Below are 14,514 nucleotides of genomic sequence, written 5' to 3'. Positions count from 1 at the left end.
AGCCAGCCGGATGGAAAGTAGCGAGAACAAGTCAGTATTCGTTTGGATTCGTCGAATCGTCTCGAGGCGAAAGGCTTAATAATTTCATATCGTATAGAAATATACGTATAGTCGCGGAGAAACATTATCAAGTTATGAGTATAAACGTAAGTACGAAACCGCAAATGTTCTTTCTCAACCGTGCCGGGGTATTTCATATTTTATTATTTCCGCGAATGATATATTTCTTTACATAAACAATGTATTATCTCGAATGAGAAATATACATTGGGATTAGCAAACGGTCGACTTCTGGAGACGCGAGATAAGCAGAATTTGTTCCGACCTCGCGAAATTTTGTTCCTTACCTTGTTCCGTTTCTTTTTACACTTCTTATTTTCATTTTATATTATTCTTATTTCGCTCGCGACAAAAAAATCGTCGTATTACGGCCCCTCTCCCATTTTCATGCTTTCATTCAACCGCCAACTCGGGACGTGAGATGTTTTTAAACAGCTGTCTCATTCAAGGTTTCGTATAATCTTTATAAAATCCGTACATGTAAAATATGTATGTGCATACTAATCAACGCACGAATAAAAACCCTCTTTGGCAATGAAACTTTAAATCATATAATGCGGTTTTTGCAAATGTAGGTTCAAATTTTTTACACATAAAAGGAAACAACAAAAAACAAAGTTGACTTGAGAATTGAAACGTTTTTGATATCGATTTAGTAATCAATTATTGTTCGAGGTGGTTATGCGAAGCGTGAAAATTTTTAAAATCGGACCCAAGTATCGACTACCGTGATTTTAGGAAATCTGGGTACCATCGATAAGCGGATGGGTTTCAAAATCGTTCAACTGCGTTTGTCGATGATCCAGAGAGATATAACGTGACATCAAACTCATCCGCGCCTCCGATCCGATAAAAAGAAAATCCAATATCATAAAAACAGTAAACTGAAAGTCCCTCCAGATGATAATAAAAATCTAATAAAACGTGTCCGAGAGATATTTCCGTCTTAGAGAAATGCAGCTGAACGATCTTTGCAGCCAGCAGCGAATTCATAGCGGCAGGACGAAATATTCAGGAATTGATAGTCGGTCTTATCGTGTGATTAGTAATTGTCGCAGAAAAAATCTGAAGAGATCCGCACTTGAGGAACAGCTGTTAGTAGGTACGCAGCTGCTGCTGTCATTGTCAGAAATTCATCTCAGCGGCCTTTTGAATTTCGAGTGAGGCTCACTATGTCAGTGCGAGGGAAAACTTTCGTACCACGTGAGAGGGTTCGATTAGAAACTCAACTATACCGAAGGTTGAGCAGAGCTTGGCCCTCTCCGGGAACTTGGAAATAACTTATTTTCCTCTCGTAGTACGTCAAGTTGGGATACCCTGCCTCTTGAGTAGATCGTGTAAACAGGTGGAGTAATAAATAACACCCGTGTAGCCGAGGCTACTTGGCAACTAATTTAGCTCCAAATTTTACTAATTTTCCCTCCCATTTTCGAAACTTTTCGAAAATATGTACATGGATGTTTTCACGCGCAGTTTTCTAACGGCGCAAACGGACGTGTTTAATTTCGTCCCAAAATGAAAAAAAGAAAGTCAACGGAGTTGTCCAAATTTAAATTCAAATTTAAATTTAGCGCACTATACGCGTTCGCGATTTGAGAATTGTTATGTTTTTTTTTTTTTTTTAAATACGTCTTGTGCAACGTTTACTGAACGTTGAAACGTTGTAATTGCCTACCCCGAATTGCGAATAATTGTAATCTGTCGCCAAGGTGACAATTACTAAACGTTTCGCGGATTTCTATTAACACTGAGAATCAGAGAGCGTTGCTGGTGTTAAAAGGAGCTTGTTGAATGTTGATCAGGAGAGAAGCTCGGAACGCTGTATTGTATTATTCGTATATAATGCGGTATGGGAAATCGGGAATCGGGTGAACGAGTGAAGATCACACCTCCCCGCGTCATAACAACGTTTGGTCATCGCAAAATACGAAGTGTTGATGCCTCGCTCGGAAACTTGACCCTCGAAAGCTCTCAATTAATCTCGAATCACCGATTGTCCCGGTGTAAACGGTTCGTCAACTCTGTTTCTGCGGTGTTGACTTGTTTTCCGTTCCATTTTTCTCTCGTTTCATTATCTCGGGTGTATAAAATGTGTTTCCCACCGAGGGAAAGAGAAATCATATATTTATATCGAGAGGCAAATATTTGCCCGAGGGTTTGATTTAGGCTGAGATTTTAGTCAACGCCCCAGAATAGGGAGAAAAAAATGAGTCGGATTTAAAGATGAATGGGGCGCAGTTCGTTTGAATCCAAAGTTAGGAAAAGCGAAAACAAAGAACGGTCGAAAAATCTACAGCATCATTTTTTTTTTTTTCTGGTGTCAGCGACAGTGACTGTTTAAATATTATCATGTGTGGTATCTCAGAACTCTGGAATTTTTTATTCGACTTTCATGTTTTTAGGCTCGTTTGGTTGACCACAAAGATTTTCACACGGATGATCTGAAAAAAAAATTCACTGACAGTTATAGTCAGTATTGTTCCAAATATATTTGTGCAAGTACGGTAAAACAGACGTTCGGTAACAATTCCATTTGTTTGTTATAACGGTATTACGATAATGTTATAAAAATTCGTCAATGCCTTCTTGCGGACACTTTGTATAAGGAGTCTAGTCCAGTGATCACTTTTAGCGTTCCAATTACAAATCGTTGGTTTGCTAGCCTGTGTCATCCGAATTTGACCAGCTTCATTTCCATTACATGGTACAACGACGTTGTTTCATCCGTGTTGACTTTTTAAACGGCCGTGCATCCCCTTGCCTAATTTTATATTCATAAAGCGGAGCCCTGCAGTTTCGTCGGGACGTGATCCTGCAGCTTGAGTAACACCGAACGTGATCTTCTCCTCTTCTTATCTCGTTTTCAAGGTATGTGTGATGCTGGCGACGTGGTGGCGTCGCCAATCCCAAGTCTGGCCCTGGTCCTGGAGGTGGATGCTGGGACAAGAAGATCAACCACGGAACAACTCGCGTCGAAGAACCTCGTGACCCATGTGGACCTACATGATGGCCGCTGCGAGCGCTGACCCCTTGGCAGCACACACGAGACGCCTCGCAGCCTCTCACAGACCCCATCGTGAACCCCCGAGTCAAACCACCCTCAGCAATCATGTGCCTCCCAGCGAATCGTGCAGCCAAACGACGCAGGTAAAACTACACCTTAGAAACGCCACGTTATTCCTAGAAGGGTAGTTCAACTCCACGGTGTCGAGTGATCCTGGAAAGCATCCTCGAATTTTGCTTCTCCTTCAAATGTCCTGAAAGATATCCTTGAACTTTAAATGCGTCCTGGAAACACTCTATTTTTAACGTCCCTGCATTTGTTAACGATCTTTTTACTAGACACCATGAACTGCGAACCTTGACAAAAACGCGTAAATGAGGAAAAAATCTATACATTCGTTCGTTTGTGTCGATGATTTCCGTACGATCTCCCGGCTGGAAAGCGAAATGTTAATCACAGTCAATCAAGTCAGCCGCAGCTGCATGGGAAATAAATTTCCATCCAAGGACAGAGTCGAGATACCTACCACGGTGCATGCCTGCACTATCAACTGATTAGATTCCGAGAGCTCGGAGGAACGTATACCTATGTACACACATATATATATATATATATATTATATATTTATTTTTTTTTTTCACAATAGAAAACTCGTTTCTGAGTCACGTTCCATCTCTCCTTCCTCCAGCTTTCATTTCCCCTCACCCACACCGCCTGGAAGAGTAAACAGAGAATATCATGGCGTATTGTTTCAGGGAAAAAGAAAATAATATCATTCTTGTATCGAATTACATCGCCGATTTGAAAGGTCCGTTGAGAAAACGCGAGGAACGTTATTATTCCTTGGTGATTCGGTGCCTCAATAAGAGCTTGACGATGCGGGGATGAGGCGACGAAATGATTATTTAAATATATACCTGCTATCAAGTCAGGTTACGTTGAATATAATTATCGCTTTGTCAATTAACGCGGAGGTAGAATTGGATTATGTGTCCGTTAGATGTGTGTAACGATTCTCATCGGCATTGAGGCTGTTGGGCTTTCAGCTTGATTAAAACTTCCGAAGGGGATAAATTCTCCGCTCAATCCAAAGCCGCGTGCTTGTCTTAATATCCCCGCGCGTTGCTTTGTACGGAGTATTCCATGCGAAATTGCCTAATTTTAACGCACAACATTTCTAATCTTGTTGAAACTTTTGTACGGGTGACAGCTGTAGTGCGTCTCTGAAACTGCCAATTTGATTTTTTTTTTTACAAAATCACTTTTGACCTACAAATATTCAAATCTTGTCAAATTTTCGAAACTTTCAGAATTCTAAGAAATTTCATTTACCTTCACATTTTTTTGCTCTCCATTTTTTTTTCTTCGAGGGAGAGAGTCCTGAAAATTTCAGGCTAAAACAAATCAATGTCCGACGGTTTTTAAACATCGAGAAAATTCTGAAACATTTTCAACTCTACAAGCGGCGCGGCAAAATTATGTAAATGAAATAAAACTTTTATAGTCTGATGAAAATGGAAAAAAAATCCACATTCTATGCAATTTTGACTTGCTCTCCATAGAGTACAAGAATGTTTGTGAATTATTTTGAAATACTGAATACATTAAACAATGATTTCTGTCAATCAAAGCGTCGTCAAATGAATAGACAAAAAATATCGTTCCCTCATGGAACCAATGAGAAAATGATCGATAAAAAATCAACTCTTCTATAACTGGTTACGAGTTTAAAAATGTGATTTGAGGCGGGTTTGAATATCTGTAACTCGAAATCACGTTGGTCTCAGAGATACAATTCCATCGCTTAAAAATGTTTTTAAAAAATTGAATTTGTCCAGCGCTAACATTGATCGATTTGGCATAGAATACCCCGTACGTACATGTACTGCAATTGCGTTGACTGTTGAGAGTAGGAGTCGAGCAGGGTAAAAAGTTTTCTAACTTTTCCGTGCGACAGTTAGGTAACAAATACTTATACGAAAACCGCCGTGGTGTGTGTCAAAGTTGGTCGAATTACTTTTGAGTGAAATATTGGCTTCGTCTTGTAAATTTTCATCCTTTATCTTCATTCCAGTTGGACATTCCCAGGCAAGATGGCGGGATCGCCCGACTCTCTGGCACGGAACGATGCCCGGATACTGAATCATCGGAAGTCATTCGCATCTTTGACCCATCTCGCACCGATCAGGCTAGTCCAATGTTTCCAGATTCGCGCTTTATTATGTTATTCGCGCTATATATATGTCACTCGTTGAAAAAGCACCAGAATTATGGCACACGACCCGTCACTTACCAATTAACAAGCAATAAAAAAAAAAAAAATTAGTCTGAACAAATTCCAAATCTATAAATATTTCAGACAAATTTATTTCATTTATTGCATGCAATCATTGGTTTTCTGATTTGTACTCCGTGTGTGTAGTGAAAAATCTTGTTTCACGGATAATTTTCCTGCTGTATTATAATTATATCGCAGAAAATTATCGGAATTATCGAAGAATTTTGCAGGGAAAATTTCCTCCAGGGAATTACTAATTATAAGACAGATGAACGAAGAAATTTAATTAAATAAGTTTCGCCTTCTGTCTTTTACTATAATTTTTTTTTTAATTTACTATAAAATTGGGACGTAGGAAATTGTTTTTTTTTTTTTTTTTCTCGTCGTTTTTTTCCACAATTTCCGACGTGTTCGCTCGGTGAAAAAGTGCGAAAATTGCGGTACTAAAAGCACGAGCCCCGTACGTGTTCGGTTAATAATTGGGCCGATGGGGAATGGCCTCTTGACCGATCGGCCGCTCGATCAATCAGTCCGGCCATCCAGAGCGACGGCCAAAACCAACGGAGCTTGGCGAAGAAGCGTTCAGGCGAAAGCGATAAGCTCCGTCTGAAACCCGGCGAGGCATTCAACGACGACGTCGTGTCTTCCTCAAACGACGTTGCCTTTCTTTTACCTTCATCATTTTTCCGTTCTCTTCCATGCCGCGAATACGCGGAGATTATTACTCCGTACCTTGATGAGAACCGCGGGCTATCAACAAACGCGCTTCGTCGTCTTTCTTTCACGCTAATGCGGATCAGATTAACTCAAATTATAAGAGTGGAGAAGAACTCCTGCTTACGGGAAAAGAATTTCTATAAGATGGTGTAGAGAGAGAGAGAGAGAGAGAGAGAGAGTGAGAAAGGGGGGGGGGGGGGAGAGAGAACAAAATAGAATATTATTTTACTTTTATCCATAACAATATTAAACAAATTTAGAAGCTGGGTACAGAAAGAATCGATGGAACGAACGGAAGATGGCAGAGGGATAGATAGATAGATAAGATTTATTACGCCTAAGGCAATGCTGGACGAGAATTAGTTACACAAATGAAGCAGTAACAAGAAATAAAAAGTGGTGAAACCAAATATGTAGAAGTATAAAGGTATGAAGAAAAATAGAATGTTAATACAGTGGAGGGTTAGAAGTACGCGTGGGATAAAGTGAAACTAAAATGTAATAAAAAATAAAAATAAAAACCGAAAAAATAAGTAACAGAGAGAAAGAAAGATGGAGAGAACAAGAGAGAGAGAGAGAGAGAAATATTCAATGGAATTTCCACATTTTCGCATTGTTATGTATTTTCGCCGCGTAGCGCGTCGCTTCGCGGGCGTACTTTTAACGAAGGTAATTTCCGCGATAAGACTACCGCGAAGGTTAAGGGTCAGAGCTGAATGAGTGAATAGGACCGGGTTTAAGTTTCGGATGTTTAACCATGAGAAGGGGGCACCGATGTGCCGAATTCGAAAAGAACTTCCCAAGCTAACTCTGCGGAATTTTCAATGCAGGCTATATACATATTATTTAATCGAATATTTGCATAAAATTTGCTTTCATTTCCATTATATGTATATATATATATATATATATATATACACATACATTATACATATACGTAGCAAAAGTGAGAAATCGGACTATTGTTTAAAGGTACAGAATACACGCGTCTTGTTTTATAGTTCAGTGTTGCACGTGAACGTGTAAGTTTGTTTTTTTCCTAGCATCGCTTTTGAGAATTAATCGACGATACGTTAACTAAGGATAGAAATTTCCGGCTGTATTCCAGGAGGTCGGTGCTATGGAGGATACCTGCGACAGCATCCGGAATTCAGAGAAGCTGCATCGCCGCCTTCATCGTCTTACCAATCGTCTTCAGGTAATTGCGCACCGCATCCAATGGTTTTCAACCATTACCCGCGAGTTTCCTTACCGATTGGTCGGTTCCTCTCAATTGGGGTTATTACCCTAAAATTAACCGCAGGCAACGGCAGCGGGGTGAGGGGTGTCGAATTTCATTCCCGATCATAAACTACGATCATCGCAATTTCCGGGAGAGAGCGACCAGCGGATGCCCTGCGCCTGCACGGTTATAAATCGATTAACACGAGGCGAAATTCTCCCTCTCCCACCCCCTAAAAAAAAATCCGGAAACCGTGTTTAGGCAAAAAGAAATTACCTATATATAATATGTATAATATGACTCAAATATGAACGTGGCTCATCAGAAAATTTACATGGTGAATAAATTAAAAACTTCGATCCCGAAAAAATGATCTATGTAAATTACATGTTAGTTAAGAATTTACGTTTTAACAATCTGTTACTAAAAAAATAATAAAACAATATTTTGTAACCATCTGCACGTCGTGTTTGAATGATATATTTCTCTAAAAAATGTCTCATTCAAATATCGAAGATATAATTAAAAGCCGTAATACCTTTTACGTCTCGGAACATTCGATTTTGATTTCCCGCCTCAAAGGGAGTCAGGTGAGGAGGTTTCGAATTTCGGACAGAGTAAGGTGGTGGTAATGAATTTGTCTTCTGGTTTTCAGAGGATGTGGAAATGCCGGCCGAGAAAACGAAAAAAAGACCGGGAACCGGACGGTTTCCTAGCGAAGTTTCAGGGCAGCGGTGCCTCGGCATCGCCCGAACACAGCGCCACGTGCTGTTGGGGACATCGTCTCGCCATTGACCCAACCCTCCCGTTTCACTACAGAGTGAGTACCGGCCCATTATTTTCTTTAGCTCTTTGTCGCTTCCCATTACTTTCTCTTCTCTCATCTCCCCAGCCTTCTGCCACCCCGCATTGACGACCTTCGTTATTCTCACTCTCGTTATCATCGTTCACCCGCACTCTTCATTCTCCTACACTTTTCCCACATTTGTTTATAATTTTTCAAGCATGTTGTTACAGTTCGAGCACGCACCGGCGTAAAAATGATCACCGCGATTTGTGGTTGAGATCGAAAAAATACTCCTCATTTAACGTAGTGCGATATGCTAGCCCGCCACGTGCGTTACGAATTGCGTCTGTCACCGACAACGGGGGAGCAAAAATATTGGACGGATACTGTGAGTCAGCCGATCAGAGCCTATGGATCATCGGTGATTGACCCTTGGAAGACACGCGAGACTCTATGCGTATAACTCGGTCAGAGTTTCGGTTGGGGAGGAGGAAGGATAATGGCTCGCATCGAAAATCCGAGAACGAGGCGACGTTCGTCCTGGATCGCGATGCCGTCACAGGACATTCGTTCGTTCGTTCGTTCATTCATTCGGGTTTTCACTTTTCGCGAGACACCTTTTCGGAGAAATTTTGGGAATGAGATGCAATTCGCTTAAATCATCCCAAGGCCGTTTACAAGAGACTCTGTACGACGTGTCTGCGTTGCGATGACGTGGATAGAGGTGATGAAGAAATTCCTCGGAAAAGAGAGAATGTGTTTATTAATCCCTGAAGAATAGCTGCGGGTATATATATGGCGGTTCTGAAAGCGCCCGTTTTAATTATGGACGCTTGAGTTTCAAAATTTCAAATACATCAAGCGCCGGGGATGAATTTTCCTTTGTTATACAACGCGCATTGAAATTAGTCCGTTCTCTTTGACGATGCAGTTAAATTTGTTGATTCATGGTTTTACCTGAATCTAGAAGAATCTAGAACTTAATACAGTACAAACAAAGCCGGCATTTTGGAATGAAAATTGCGCGTGTAATCCCGAGGTTCGTTCGGAAATAATGAGCTTGCAAAACTCACTTTTTCTCAAAGCTTTGAAAAACCATATCCGGGTTCAAAACGAACACCGTACGATACTTGTCCAATCTACGAGTGATAATTAATCCGGTCCCCAAGAGATTACCTCAGAATTGAAAAACCAGATCGTTCCAATTGACCGACTGTTACACATGTATATATAAAGGAAAAAATGAGTAAAAAAGAGCCGAATCAACGTTCTTTGTCTTTGTTCGCCTTTGATTTACCGACGGTTATGTATTTGACCTTTCGATCCGAAATAACGACCGTCATTTTGAGCGCGTGATATTCGAACTTGCGTAACGTCGCTGAGTCCTTTTTCAGTGAATCGTGGATTTTATTCCACAGGCGCTACACTGCGGTGTACTCGGCAAGAGGATGAAACGTGAGGTTGTAATGAGGGGGCAAATGAATCGAAGAACCCTGAAATCAGAAGTCGATTCCCCGGCGTCGTCACCGCGCTCTATATCCGTTGAATCCGCATTTAGGAACCTCTTTGCCCGCGCCCACGTTTCTTCGAATTTCTACCCACGTATCTACGATAATCCATCGCCTTAATTCAAGTTCTGGAATCTTCTGCCTCCCAGTTGTATACATACGATATTCTCCTTGGGCTCGATCCCGAGCCGGATACTCCCACTTCACATTTCCTTGCACGAACGTCTTGACGGGTTTTAAACTATTTATCGAGACGTCTTGATCCGGAAATTATCGCTACGTCATCGTTGACATCAAACAAACCTGCGTGGTTGATAATAACGAGGTAATTGATTTTTAACGGAGGGCGCTTCGAATGAAATTGTGGTACGTATTAAATTATGTGACGCGAGGTACTTTGAATTAAATTGCGGAGAACTCTTCTCGTTTCTTATTTAGGTATTCTTTTCAATATTGTCGTATCAGATAAGATTGCATGAATCGATTTGCCTTCATTTTCCTACAGAAAAATTCACGCTCTCCAATTAGAGAAGAATCGAGATTCTTGACTATTGATTCATCCGCTGAAGCTTTTTTTACAAGATTTGAACCGTTGCCAATCAATCAGAACGCCAAGTATCTCAATTAACTTCTGGTAAAAATAACGCACGGAGCTTACATTGGCGCGCATCGTATCCAGTTTCAATTTGACGATTCGTCAAAGTTTTATACTTGTGATTAATTCAACGAAAATTGATATACATCTTCTCCCGTAGAGGCTCCTAAGAACTCATACATACAATAATCTTTTGCCATTATACGGTGAGGTGTTTTTGGTACATTTAGTGAAGCAAGAAAGGCTTCAGGTTGGAATACCTGAATTTTGGTTTAACGTTTGAATTTGATTTATTTACGAGGCAAGATAACGCGATCCAGTCTCCTCTTTAGATCTGAAGGGGTGCAAAGTCTATTCCTAACTTCGCGTAAATTTACTTTGAATATCGTAAGTAGATCTTATTAAGGGCGAGAGTAATTTCAGTGGTGTGAAGTATAGTCCATACCTGTAAGATATAGATACTGCAGTGAACTCGATGTAATTTGGATCGAATAAATTTTTCACCTTTTCAAACTTTTCGCATTTCTGAAATTGTAAATCTCGAGATGAGTGAGAATTACACTAAGTTCCCGGAAAACAATCCTATCTAGATTACAAAAAACGTATTTTTTTTTTCCTCGCGGAAAACAACCGCGTGGATAATTTGAACGAGCATTTCACTCGAGGTTTCACAAGGATCCAGAAACCGACGATGAATAATGACCGATGACAGATGACTCGAGTCGAGCTACCCGGTGGTACTCTCGGAGTTTTTGCAACACTTTGTTGAACGGTTCCGGCATTCAGCTTGCACCTTTATAAATTGAAGCCCGAGCTCGAAAGCGTGGCTCGTGTACTTGGATCCGTTGATATTGAGCTCTCTCGATCTCCCAGCGGTAAACAAACTTCAATATCATCTTATTGCTGCTTTGGGCTAAAAATCGGTTTGACGGCTCTCGGGTCGGAACGTGGACGTGGCACCAAATCCGTCCCATAAGTCAGGAAGAACCCCTCTGGGCATTGCTAAAGGATTTTCGATTTTCGCCCCTCGTAGAAGCTTCTTTTGTAGGTTACTGAGATTATCGATTATGTGGCTGACTGCGGGAGCTGTGTGGGAGCGAAATTCTCGAAAGTTGTCAAGTTACGAGGGACGGGATTTTCGCGAATTAGACCAGCACCGCTTTGCGAGGAATAACGAGAGGATATCGCAAGGAAATTCTACGATCAACTGGCTATTCGTTAATTTTTGCTTCTCGTCAGCTGTACGCACGCACTTGACGGGTGCCTAATTCCTCTGCCCCCGCAAAGTGATTGATTACAGCTGGTCGGGTAAATGAGTAAACAAATAGCCATGGTCGGAGGGAAAAGGTTTTCAGATAAATATTAACACCGGCTTTCCCTATTCACGTCGATTTTGCACCACCTCCAGAATAGGTACATTGAAAATCAACCGCGAACCGGAGCTTCGCTGCTCCTGTAGCGGCGTACAGCTGCTGGATTCGATTCTCGATCAATATACAGGCATGAGTTTGATCGACGGTAAGGAACAATGAAAAATAAAAAATTAGGAACATCAGTCTCGATAAAAAATTGGACCGCGTTGTTGGTATTTTTTCATCTGTGTAATATCTGAATCGTGTGAACTGTGTAAGGGATGAATGCAACAGCTGTTGGATATCCGAGAGAAAAAAAATGTTCATTTGGCACATTCGTTCCGTTAAACCCTAAAACTCGAGGAGAAATAAAAACTTATTTATATGCGTTCACGCTGATGAGATAATTTTTGATCACTGAAAGTTGTGACTTTTCATCGGTATAATATGAAAACATTTATTTGATATGAAAATGTATGATCGGGAATATGTTCGACTCTATGGCTTTTCGTGACAATTTTCAGTGACAAATTACCCTCGGAGAATTCACTGCCCTCTTGTACAATTGTACAATCCTCCGAGGAGAAGCCCAAGCCTCTCTCACAGAATGATGGAACAATATCGATTGGTTATTACAGTGGCTGCTGGTCGTTTCGCTTGCGGTACTTTACAATCTGGTGTTCGTCGTTGGTCGCGCTGTTTTCTGGGAGTTGAACAACGCCGTCCCCGGAGTTTGGTACCTCCTAGACTACGTCTGCGATGCCATTTACCTTCTGGATATTATCGTTCACGCTCACGAAGGTAATTATCTAATTAATGTCACTGCGATTCTAAGCCCTGGCCTCGAGGCTCGTTAATTTCTGCCTTACAGTTGACTGCGTGTTTAGCTCGACTTAAAATATATACGTATATGTATATCATATCGACGTGTACGTATAAATTTTCCACCACTCTATACACCCATGCTTTTGCCTTGTTATATGATCGCACGGATTTGTCGTGCCCCTATTTTCATTACACGAGTGTCCTGTTCAGATAAAATTTAAGGACTGCGGTGGCGGCGTGGGTCGCCATTTACAATAATACCGTTCAATTAAAATTCAAGGGCTCCGCGGAGAGTATTGAAAATTAACAATCAGTGCAGAAGCTCGACACCCCGCACAATCGGCACGAAATATGGTCTCGATTCCTGAGGATAAATCGATGCTTTTCATCTCCCATTGCCATGTCCTTTCTCGCGAATCTACGTACTTTAATTATTTTCCTCTCCCTCACTGTCTCCGTCGGTACACAATACATGTGTACCATATACTTTACTTTTTACATTCACTTGTCTTTGGTTCGTTCAGGACTCGTCGAAAATACTCGCCTTATAACCATGAGGAAGAATTGAATAGCAATAAAAATGTAGTTTGCAAAATTACATTAATAATTCTTCGTCATCGTCTAAATTGAATTTGATTTTACATTTACTGTTCGATTTGTTCTTAGATATGAACGGGTTGAGATGTAATGTAGTCATTAACTCGAGCGTCAGGTTCGGGACGCGAAAATTTTCAGGTGAAAAGAAGAAGAAGAGAAAGAAAATTGGAAAATTTTATTTGCCTTTTATTTGGTATAAGGAAAATTTTTGCATGAAAGGACCCCCTCACTCGCTTAATAACCTCGTTTGTTTTCAAGCCCAAATTTTACTACCCAAACCGAATTCACAGGCACGGAAGTGTTCACGGCTCTTTCACGAATCGCTTGTAAATTTCTTCTGCGTAAGAAGAAAAATCTATCAACTGGAACCTATCGTTATATCCGTAGTCGTCGGAGTCCTCCTGCGATCGAAGAAGATTTTGTAGGTATGAATTGCAGAATCAAGAAGACGCGACGTCACGTGACGGTGAAAGTGAAGTGGCTGAAATTGCGGGGCTTGTAGCAATTGTCCTTCTGCGGCGTGAAAATAAATTACCGGGAAAATTGGGTAACTCGGAGGTAATTTAGAGATGAACTAAACGAGCGTCGGGTAGGTCTGTGCGAAGAAGAAAGGGCAGTTAAAAAGTTGTGAGAAAAAATACGTCTGTCTTTAAAAAACTGGTGAAAATTTTCGCTCCAAATTTGTCTGTTATAAAATCATTCTTGCGCGTTGAATCTGATATTTTATAAATCGGAACAAGGTATTTCGTACGTTAAAATTCGCAAAGAAAAAAGAAAACGGGCTTAAACTTTTACAGAGTATTTTAAACAAGTTAGATGAAAAAATAACGTGTTATATTGTAGCGAGAGCGAATAAAAATATATTCGAATAACTTCGAAAATTCTCGGCATGGTTGTTCAGTAGTAAATTACAGCAGCCAAAATGAGGCGTTTTTACATAAAGCCAAAGCAAGCATTTGCTCAAAAAGTCGAAAGTTTCGGTTCACCAACGGAGGTCGCAGTGGTTGAGACGGAAATTGCGTTTCAGAAATTTTTTTGTCACATACCAGAGGCCGGAAGAGACTTTCTTTTTCCACGTACGAATGCGGGTATCTCGACTTCTTGGAAAAAGAGATTCCATTTCTCTTAATTTTTATATATTCTGAAATCCGAGAAGAGAGAAAAACCCCGTTTCGTATTATACATTCGGGGAAAGGAGATATGCCCGAAGTTTCAGTGGTCGATTTGAAGGTGTTATTTTTTGCCGATTAAAACACAACTTCCGCGAACCCGCCTCGAAGTAAGCCTAAACACTCTCGATTCTCAACGAGTTCAACCCAACTTTCAAGGAGACTCAAGGTCTGCGCTGTCCTTCTCCATCCCATTATCGCGGAAGTCCGGGTCAGCCACGTGGATTAGGTTGAGCCAATGGGACCAAGAACGATCTACACTAGAAAGCAAAAGGGCTGCCGGTCCCGAGAGTTTCGGTAAATCCGTACCGTTACAACAGTTACAGCACAGGAAAAGTTATCAAACATCTGAGAAAATCAGGCTCTGTTTAAAATATATAGTCTTGCATATTGCGATCGA

General features: G+C 40.9%; 1 protein-coding gene across 3 annotated transcripts in view; it reads left to right on the top strand.

The window, feature by feature from the left end:
• LOC107216611 (cyclic nucleotide-gated cation channel subunit A) overlaps window positions 1-14,514 on the top strand; it is a 66,847-nt gene that overhangs the window by 35,374 nt on the left and 16,959 nt on the right. For 2 of the 3 annotated variants that reach the window (XM_046730488.1, XM_015653854.2), the window contains exons 2-6: window positions 2,929-3,207; window positions 5,139-5,252; window positions 7,168-7,257; window positions 7,937-8,101; window positions 12,162-12,324. In XM_046730488.1, coding sequence (XP_046586444.1) covers window positions 3,052-3,207; window positions 5,139-5,252; window positions 7,168-7,257; window positions 7,937-8,101; window positions 12,162-12,324 — 688 coding nt within the window. In that variant the 5' untranslated portion in view covers window positions 2,929-3,051. The remainder of the gene's footprint in view (window positions 1-2,928; window positions 3,208-5,138; window positions 5,253-7,167; window positions 7,258-7,936; window positions 8,102-12,161; window positions 12,325-14,514) is intronic. The other variant, XM_046730489.1, reaches the window with a different exon arrangement.

The sequence above is a fragment of the Neodiprion lecontei genome, chromosome 2 (assembly GCF_021901455.1).
Source record: "Neodiprion lecontei isolate iyNeoLeco1 chromosome 2, iyNeoLeco1.1, whole genome shotgun sequence".
NCBI classification, from domain to species: Eukaryota; Metazoa; Arthropoda; class Insecta; order Hymenoptera; family Diprionidae; genus Neodiprion; species Neodiprion lecontei.
The sequence above is the reverse complement of the archived record's forward strand: the minus strand, read 5'-3'. Positions and strand labels throughout refer to the sequence as shown.